Source organism: Piliocolobus tephrosceles, chromosome 15, assembly GCF_002776525.5.
Source record: "Piliocolobus tephrosceles isolate RC106 chromosome 15, ASM277652v3, whole genome shotgun sequence".
Lineage (NCBI taxonomy): Eukaryota > Metazoa > Chordata > Mammalia > Primates > Cercopithecidae > Piliocolobus > Piliocolobus tephrosceles.
Genome location: NC_045448.1, coordinates 54,294,608 through 54,304,754, shown reverse-complemented (window position 1 = coordinate 54,304,754; position 10,147 = coordinate 54,294,608). Strand labels below are relative to the sequence as shown.

Here is a 10,147-nt window from a genome sequence, read left to right as displayed (position 1 = left end):
CCCGGCGGTGTATTTCAGTTTTATGTCACTTTTCAATGTTTCGTTAAGCAAAAAATGGTGGTATTTTATTTTTCCATCATCTTAGGTTAGTAATAAATCTGTCCAAGGGATTGACATCTAATGAAGAAAGATTTTCATCATTCCTGTCTGGCTTTTTCAGAACTTCTTTCTTTTTTTTTTGAGATGGAGTCTTGCTCTGTCACCCAGGCTGGAGTGCGGTGACGTGGTATCAGCTCACTGCAACCTCCACCTCCTGGTTCAAGTGATTCTCCTGCCTCAGCCTCCTGAGTAGCTAGGACTACAGGTGCGCACCACCAGGCCTGGCTAATTTTTTGTAGTTTTAGTAGAGACGCGGTTTCACCATGTTAGCCAGACTGGTCTCGAACTCCTGGCCTCAAGTAATCTGCCCGCCTCGGCCTCCCAAAATGCTGAGAGTGCAGATGTGAGCCACTGTACCCAGCCCCCAGAACTATCTTCTTTAATGCAAGCATGTCGCCCAGGCTGGAGTGCAATAGTGCCATCTTAGCTCACTGCAGCCGCTGCCTCCCGGTTTCAAATGGTTCTTGTGCCTTAGCCTCCCAGGTAGCTGGGATTACAGGCGTGTGCCACCATGCCTGGCTAATTTTGTGTGTGTGTATTTTTAGTAGCGATGGGGCTTTGCCATGTTGGCTAGACTGGTCTTGAACACTTGACCTCAAGTGATCCGCTCGCCTTGGCCTCCGAAAGTGCTAGGATTCTAGACATGAGCCACAGTGTCTGGCCAGCCACTGCACCCAGCCGAGAGCATGTTGTTGTTTATGTTTTTTTGGACATTCGGGTAGTGAGAGACTAGACTTTAAACATATCAGCAGTTTGAAAACTGAATTTATAATAAAGATAGCTGCTTGACTTCTGTATTTGGCCCTTGTAAAATAACATTAATTGCTTCTTTCTTTGGTTCCTAGAAAGTAGTAGATCAAGTCTTTCTAAATTGATAGGCAAGTATGGTGCTGTTTCTCATAGTACCCAATATAATGGTTTAGTGTAGATACATTTGGGAGGCAATAATTGAGTTTTGTTAGTTCAGGAAAAAAAACTAAGGCTGTATGTAATCTTTCTTCGCATTGGGATATTATAGGTGGAACGAGAACTTTGTTCAGCCACAGCTGAATTTGAGGACTTCGTCTTACAATTTATGGACAGGTGAGATTGTAACCCACACCAACGTTTAGCTGACATTCTAGAAAATGACTCTTCTATCCCAGAAACTTTAGTTTATTTCTGCATTATAACCTTTATTTAGCTACTACTGGTGCTCCTGAAGTTATAAAAGGATAATCAATTTGTGAACCACGTAGAAATTAAGTAGCTATCACTTGAATAGTTAGGACAATAGAGAGTTACTTAATCACCACCAAAAATGTCAAACCAGATTTTAGTTGCTGAAATTATGCTTTGTTTGGATTATTTAGATGCTTTGGACTTATAGAAAGTAGCACATTGGAGCAAACAAGAGAAGAGACAGAAACTGAGAAAATGACACACTTGGAGAGTTTGGTCGAATTAGGTCTGTCTTCTACGTTTAGTACAATCCTCACCCAATGTTCCAAAGAAATATTTATGGTAAGAACATTGCTACAAAAATTAAACTTCCAGCTTTTAAGTTTCATTTGATGTTTTAAAATTGACTTCAGGTTACTTTGTGTATATCATGCAGTTTATCATTTACATTCATACTGAAGTTTTAAAGAAATGTACAGTTGCTCCTCATTATTTGCAAATTTCATATTTGCAGATTTACCTATTTGCTCTAATTATTTGCAACCCGAGAATCAAAGCTTTTGTGACTGACAAAAATTTAGCTACCTAAATTTGATCTCTCACATACCACGTGTTCTCAGCTGAGAGCAAACTAGGCACTCTGCCTTCTTATATCCAGCTCCACTTAAACAACTGTCCCCTTTGCGATCTATTTAATGCCATGTTTTTACATTTTTGTGCTTTTTGTTGGTGATTCTGCTGTTTAAAAATGTCAAAAATGGCTCCCAAGTGTTTAGTGTTTAAAGGGGTTTAAAGGGTTCCTAAGATAAGAGAGTTGTGCTATGCCTAATGGAAAAAACACTGTGCTAGGTGAGTATCAACAGGCATGAGTTATAGTGCTGTTTAAATGTTAGGGGATTAAATGTTAGTGAATCAACAATATGGATTAAATAAGTTGTCTGTAAACATAAACACACTTAGGATTATGTATTGATCAGTTGATGAAAATGTTGTCACTATAGGTTCACAGGAACATAATCCTGTATTTCCCCTGGGAGCAATGGTTCAGTATTTGCTAGTTCAGTTGTCATAGCAAATTTATAGAACATGACTACCATGAACAACAAGAAACAACTGTATTGTTTAATTTTACAATTAAAAACAATTACTCAGCTGAGTTTTAGAAATTGCTTATGACATCACTGGCATGATAGAAATTAAATCCTAAGACTAATTGAGGGATTAGAAGTAGTTATCTTCATAAGACATTCAGTAAGCATTGACTTATCCAATATTGGTTGGTACCTGTTACCTGTAGTGTGGTACCTATTATCTGTAGCCTTTAAGACTACACTTTATTTTCATTTCTGTTTTTTTCCCCATCATCTGTAATTATCACTGTTAAATATGTTAATCCTGAAAGCCAAATTGCCTTACAACTGGGTGAAATAAATGCTATGATTATGTTAGTATAAAGAAATGAACACAAATCATCTCTTGTTTAACCAAAAGGAGTTGTTTATACTTTTCAGTATTGTTAACCCAGGTTTAGAACTCATTGTTCCAATGAGCAAGTAAATTAAAGTTTTGTGACATGATTGTAAAATAAATAGACTGCTTCAGGTCTTTTAGGGTAAGGATAGATATCTAGTTTGTAGTTGTCAGGATGACAAATTATATTAATTATTCCAAAAACTTCCCTTTGTTGTATTCAGTTAGCCAGGAAGATAATTAAATTGCATGTTTCCACCAGGTATAATTTTATGTGTAGGGTTTCTGTGGCAAGTAAAATCTTACACCTCAATTTTTTTTTTTGTGAGACAGAGTCTCACTCTGTCACCGGGGCTGGAGTGCAGTGGCACGATCTCGGCTCACTGCAACCTCCACCTCCCCAGTTCAAGCAATTCTCATGCCTCAGCCTCCTCAGCAACTGGGACTACAGGCATGCACTACCATGCCTGGTCGATCTTTGCATTTTTAGTGGAGACAGGGTTTCGCCATGTTGGCCAGGCTGGTCTTGAACTCCTGATGTCAAGTGATCCTCCTGCCTCAGCCTCCCAAAGTGCTAGGATTACAGATGTGAGCCACCGCACCCAGCCAGTACTTCAAGTATTTTGTTCAAGTTAGGATCGTGGACAAAGATTGTTCTTAGACCTGAATGTAACATTATTAAACAAATTCTTTTAAAATCAGATGGCTAAAAATTGCCCATTTGTTTATTTTTGGAATTGTCTAAATATATATATTGTTTTCTTTTATGTTCTATAAGATGTTTAATTTTCTGAAAGCATGCTCATTAGACATTTTCATTTCTTAAATATCTTAACAGGTGGCCCTTCAGAAGGTTTTTAATTTTTCTACTTCACATATATTTGAAACAAGAGTAGCGGGTCGCATGGTGGCAGACATGTGCCGCGCTGCTGTAAAGGTGAGTTTATTTTTTTGAACTGATGTATTAATGACTCAACAATCAACAAGTTTATATGGTTAATTATTTCAGAGGTGCTTGTATGCTTAAAATACATAGTTCTTTCAGTAGCTGCTTATTTATAGCTTTTTGTTACCACTGAAAATAATAGTGCTAGTATATATTTGTCTTTCAAAAAAAACTTATTTATACAAATATGTTTTCAGTGCTGCCCAGAAGAATCTTTGAAGCTCTTTGTTCCCCACTGCTGCAGTGTTATAACTCAGCTTACAATGAGTAAGTCATAAGGTCGTTATTCTCTCTTTACAATTTTGGATAAGTTTTTTTCTTGGTTTCTAAAACTGTTAATGACAACAGATTCTTTTAGCTACACAATATTTTGTAATTTGAGGAGAAATTGTCTCCAAAAAGGTATCATCCAGGTTGGCAGTAGCTTAAAAATGTTACTTTATTAATATTTGTATACAACAACCATCCAGAGGTTACCTTCAAAAATATCAGCTATTGGTCAGGTGTGGTGGCTCACACCTGTAATCCAAGCACTTTGGGAGGCCAAGGCAGACGGATCACGAGGTCAGGAGATCAAGACCATCCTGGCTAACATGGTGAAACTCCGTCTCTACTAAAAAATACAAAAAAAAAAAAAAAAAAAATTAGCCGGGCGTGGTGGCAGGCCCCTGTAGTCTCAGCTACTTGGGAGGCTGAGGCAGAAGAATGGCGTGAACCCAGGAGGCAGAGCTTGCAGTGAGCTGAGATTGCACCACTGCACTCCAGCTGGGCAACAGAGTGAGACTCTTTCTCAAAAATAAATAAATAAATAATATCAGTTATCTTGTGAGATATAGAGGAGCAGAAGTCTTGGTTGGTGTGTTTATTTTCTTGAAAATTTTGTTTCTGCCTCCTTTTGGAGCAAGCTCAGCTTCATGAAGAAGAAATAATAAGTCTTCCTAAAAGAGACTTTCCTCAGCTATTGGAAATATTAAATATAAATATTTTAAAATGCTGTATTTAGTTGAATGCATAGTTTTCCCCCCCTTAATAACTATTTTGCTGCTTTTAGATGATGATGTATTAAATGATGAAGAGCTAGACAAGGAATTACTATGGAATCTTCAACTTTTGTCTGAGGTATGGTAAATCTTTGGAATAAAAAACATGACTATGAAAACATTGACTTGCTTTTAGGATTTAGCTCTTCCTGACAAAATGACTTTAAAACATATGAAAAGTCTGAGTTTTGGAAATTTATTGATGAGGCTTCAGAAAGTCAGAATATATCATACTCTTATTGTCAAAGGAGTGGTATAGTTGATCACTGCATGTTCAACCATCTACTTAACTTAGTTTTACCAGTTAATTCTAATATGGCTAACTCAGTAATTGAAAAAGCTGATCAGATTTGGGAATTTTTTTTGTCTACTATTTAAATTTGGCCATCAATCAAACTTAAGTTTTCTCTATCAGTTTTTTCAGAAGTTTAATTAGGGCTGGGCGCAGTGGCTCACGCCTGTAATCCCAGCACTTTGGGAGGACAAGGCAGGCGGATCACGAGGTCAGGAGATCGAGACCATCCTGGCCAACATGGTGAAATCCCGTCTCTACTAAAAATACAAAAATTAGCTGGGCGTGGTGGCGTGTGCCTGTAATCCCAGCTACTCCAGAGGCTGAGGCCGGAGGATCGCTTGAACCCGGGAGGCAAACGTTGTGGTGAGCCGAGATCGTGCCACTGCTCTCCAGCCTGGCGACATAGCAAGACGCCCTCTCAAAAAAAAAAGAAAGTTTAATTAGGTTTAGTCTTCTTAGGAGAATAGACTCTTTTGAAAGGGATGTTACTGTGATGCATGAAAACTTAAGCTCAGAAAATGTGATTTCACAAAAGAATTATTAGAATGCAGTTAAAATGAAAATCCTAAAATCAGTTAAAGTCATTTGGAGAAACACTATCTTAGACTATGTTAGTGGCCAAACATTGAACTTTGCATTAATGACTGGTTCTTGGTCTTTTAACCAAAATATCTTCAACTATTTTTTCCCTCTTTTTAGATTACTCGAGTGGATGGAAGGAAGTTGCTTCTTTATAGGGAGCAGCTTGTAAACATTCTCCAAAGAACCCTACATTTAACCTGTAAGCAGGGTTACACTCTGTCTTGTAACCTTTTGCATCATCTTCTCCGTTCTACCACACTTATCTACCCTACAGAATACTGCAGTGTGCCAGGTGGCTTTGACAAGCCTCCTTCTGAATACTTTCCTATCAAGGCAAGCATTTTCAATACTTTAGGATTCAAGGATATGTTGATGTTTTTTGTTTTAAGGGATTCAAAGTGTTTTTTTTTTTTTTGCATATAAAGATGTTAGTTTTTTATTTTTAAGATAGATTATTAAAACTATTATTGGAATGTGTGAAACTTGTGCTGTCTCACTTTGCATGGAACTAAAACTCTAGTTTTCTTTCCTGTTGGTATGTGAAACAACTTGGTATGCCATATGTAATGTTTGTAGTCTAATATACTTTTATTGCTAAACTAAGCCTCACATAAACTCATCATCACTTTTATAGTATCACTCTTAGAGCAAACTCATATTATAATGAGTACTCTTCAGGGAGACTTTTTTCAGGAGTGATAACGAAGAGGCAATAAGATGTTGTTTTCATGCCACTTTTTTGTATGTTATTTGCTAGCTTAGGTTTGGATTATGTGTACATTTTCTTTTAAATGTTAAAAATTGTGTATATGTATGTGGGTTTGTTGTTGTTGTTACTGTTTTTAATTTCTCAACTTGCTGAGTAGATGCTGTTCTTTTCTAGGACTGGGGCAAACCCGGGGACTTATGGAATCTGGGAATCCAGTGGCATGTACCTTCTTTAGAAGAAGTGTCTTTTGCCTTTTATCTTTTGGACTCCTTTCTTCAGCCTGAGCTTATCAAACTCCAGCATTGTGGGGATGGAAAACTTGAAATGTCTAGGTTGGTTTTATTTTATAATTAGAGTTATTCAGTTGCAGAGTACAGACGTGTTTTGTCGCTTTATCTGGCATAGCTCGTATTCATTTTCAATTGTGTTTTGAAAATCTGCTGTACACGTACTTAGAAAATCATTTAATATAATGTTGTATAACAGAAAATTTGATAACACTTAAACATTTTAAACACAAAAAGTCTGGGTTTCTTTTTCTAATTTTTTTTTTTATTACCTTCTACTTAGCAGGTTCACTTGTATATCTTTTGGAAAGTGTGTGTAGATATACCTTCTTTGAAAGGAATGCCTGTTTTCCTAGACTCAGCTAAGATTTTATTGTGGTGTTCTCAAAATGTTATTTTGAGAATTATTTCTATGAGATTTTTGTTTCTTGTTCCACAGGTATTTGACAAGAAATAGGTATTTGAAACCATTAGACTTTCATAGTTTGAATCTTTGAAAATTTCTGAAATAATAGCAAGAAAATTAATGTGTCAAACGCCACAAATTTTTCATAAGCAGATTTAGGAATGGGCTTGGAGAAAGAAGTGTGATTGACTAACATTAACTCTGTCGTGCTCTGAACTGCTTTTTGGAGTAAATGTTTAACTAGTCCCATTTTTAAAAGATGGAATAAGCTGGAAGATCTTCTGTAGCGTTATTTCCTCTTTTTATTAGTGGCAGTGGTCTTCGGTAAAGGGATGCTTAAATTAACAATTGTTTCACAAAGGGCAGTTAATTATTGTTACTTGTGATTATTTAGAGCCTGTTTAAATGTAAGCAGGCATAGTGTCAGCAATAAATATATGTTTAATTGTTCTTTACTGTTGGTAAACTGAAGACATTTGTTATTTCTTTACCTTAATCATTTATATCTCCACATGATAAAACTTTTGTGCTAGGCTCTAGCAGGCTTATTAAATAGGGATTTGGAGTCTTCTAAAATATGAAAATGTCTTGTTTTTTTCTAGAGATGATATTCTACAGAGTCTGACTATAGTGCACAACTGTTTAATTGGCTCTGGAAACCTCCTACCTCCGTTGAAAGGAGAGCCAGTTACTAACTTGTAAGTAAAAATAACTACTTTATTTTGCCACTTAGCATATATTTTAGGTCTTAGTCACTTAATGAGTTACTGGTTTGTTATTGTTATTGCTGTTACTTCTGTATCAGTTTAACCTTTTTATTTGTCACTGTTAAGGTCAAAAATACCAGAGGTACAATTTAGGTCTATAAACCTGAAGGCTTTATTCAGATTTTCCCATGGTACCAGGATAGAATAACTTCAGGTATTAATTTTAAAATATCAAATGTGAAGATACTAAGTTAATCTATTAGTTTACTGAGTTAATTAAAATAAATAATGTTCTTTTAAAAAGGAAAAATACTGCTTTTTTTTTATCTATAGCAAATGTTAATTTAGGATTTTGTAGCAAAAAACTTTTTTAAAAAAATAAAGATTTCTTCAATCTTATTCATTATGATTTTGAACTTTTTGTATCTGTCAGTTTGTTATGATTTTTTAAGTGTTTTCCGAGTGTTATTATTTTGAACGAATAGCTAAATTGAATCCATTGTTAGTTCTGCCATTTAAGGTGAAAAAAATCAAGTTAGAATAAAATCAGCAGAGGCCAGTGTGGTGGCTTATGAGGCAGGCAGATCCTTTGAGTGCAGGAGTTCGAGATCAGCCCAGATGACATGGCAAACTCCTGTCTCTACAAAAAAATACAAAAATGAGCTGGGCGTGGTGGCATGTACCTGTAGTTCCAGCTGAGGTGGGAGGATTGCTTGAGCCTGGGAGGCGGAGGTTGCAGTGAGCCGAGATCATGCTGCTGCACTCTAGCCTGGGCAATAGAGTGAGACCCTGTCTCAAAAAAAAAAAGAAAAGAAAAAGCATAAAATCAGCAGTATATATTAATTTTAGCTTAATTATTAAGTAGATAATAATTTAAATATATTAAGATCATTTTTTTCAACATCAGTATCTTGTTACTAAGCAAGTTAATGAAATCACATGTAAATCACATTCAAATTAGTAAGTGCCCTCTCTTCCCCCTCAAAAAACACAAAGGGGAAAATGATGTACTGATTTTGCAACAAAAACGTTAAAAAGCCTCAAGAAGTGGTTTCAAAATGTGGCTTACGTGTCTTTCCCATACTTTGTGTAGTCATTGTTTGGAGTCATGCATTTCCCATTTTTTTCACTCCAAAAAATTGTTCTTAGGCATTGAGCTTTTTAGATTATTAAGTTTAAGAAGGAGAAGTTAGGGTCATTTCAGGTAAGGACATCTGTTATAAGTGTGTCTAGGAATTTGCCGAATTCTTTTTTAAAGGACTTGTGTTTTTCATTAGTTTTGTTGTATGATATAAGAGGAGTTATACCAGAAAAAAAGACTGATTTTGAACAATATTTAAAAATAAGAGCCTTCAAAAATTATTTTGATTTTTACCTATGATCTTAACAGTGTGTATTACAGTAAGAACTTGACCCTTTTATGGCATGCAAAAAGCTATTTCATACTTAGCAAACCTAGCACGTCAGCAAATTGAGTTCTGCCTGAAGGTGGCAACAATTAGAATTGTGGTCATTTAATCCAACAATTTAAGAGCAAAAGCATGTGTTTTTAATGTTAGTAAATTTTTGGTACTGAGTGATCATTAGGCTGCACTGCTGAAGGGTCTGCTAAAGAGGCCAAGGAATTTTCCTTTCAGTTTGTATCAGCCTGTGTCTTGATGACATGTACATTGTAATAGTGAGTTGAAGCAAAAGGCTTTATCCTTTGAAATAAATGTGCATCATGACAAAAGCTTCATATATTTGATTATAAAACCAATTAGATTTTTGTATAATGAAGTGCATTTTAATAAGGAAAAGAATAATTATGATAATCTTACGGAATACCATATAATACAGACTATTAGTTTATATTACTATATATTATAAGCTATAAAATTGATCCTGAGTATCCTTTTATTGGCTTTTCCCAGAAAAGTTAAAAAGGAAAGATAAATTTAGCCTGAAAGGTTTTCCGTTTTAGCGCTTGCACATTTAGAGTGAAATTTTAATGTAATAATGTAATGAAGTAATAAAAATCTATATTAAATATATGTACATGTTTATATATTTAAACATATATAGATAAAAATATAAAATGCTTCCTGATATATACCTAATAATATAATGAAATAAAACTTCAATTTTTAAAAATCATTGAATAATACATATTTTTAGGGTTGATTTTAGTTACATATATCTGTGGGGGATAGTGATTATATAAAGTGGAATTAAGAATAAATGAACATCTCTTTGTCTTTGAATTGCCAAAAGAGGGAGTTTTAAGTCTTCCTTTAACTTTTACAAGTTCTTAATAGAATTGGATTTAATTTATAACTGGCATTACCTTCAGCTGAAGCTTTATTTTGGCAAAGTATAGCTTTTGACATTTATTTCCTATGTGTAACATTTTTACTTTTTTTAACAGATGGTTAATCTCATAAAGTATCATAAAATAGCCTTTAA

The 10,147-nt window shown here is 35.1% G+C and overlaps 1 protein-coding gene across 2 annotated transcripts in view; it reads left to right on the top strand.

Moving 5' to 3' along the window:
* The window catches only part of PSME4 (proteasome activator subunit 4), a 103,265-nt gene that overhangs the window by 42,180 nt on the left and 50,938 nt on the right, over positions 1-10,147 (top strand). For both annotated transcript variants that reach the window (XM_023190184.3, XM_023190183.3), the window contains exons 13-20: positions 1,118-1,182; positions 1,452-1,602; positions 3,569-3,667; positions 3,874-3,943; positions 4,728-4,795; positions 5,711-5,926; positions 6,477-6,634; positions 7,598-7,693. In XM_023190184.3, coding sequence (XP_023045952.1) covers positions 1,118-1,182; positions 1,452-1,602; positions 3,569-3,667; positions 3,874-3,943; positions 4,728-4,795; positions 5,711-5,926; positions 6,477-6,634; positions 7,598-7,693 — 923 coding nt within the window. The remainder of the gene's footprint in view (positions 1-1,117; positions 1,183-1,451; positions 1,603-3,568; positions 3,668-3,873; positions 3,944-4,727; positions 4,796-5,710; positions 5,927-6,476; positions 6,635-7,597; positions 7,694-10,147) is intronic.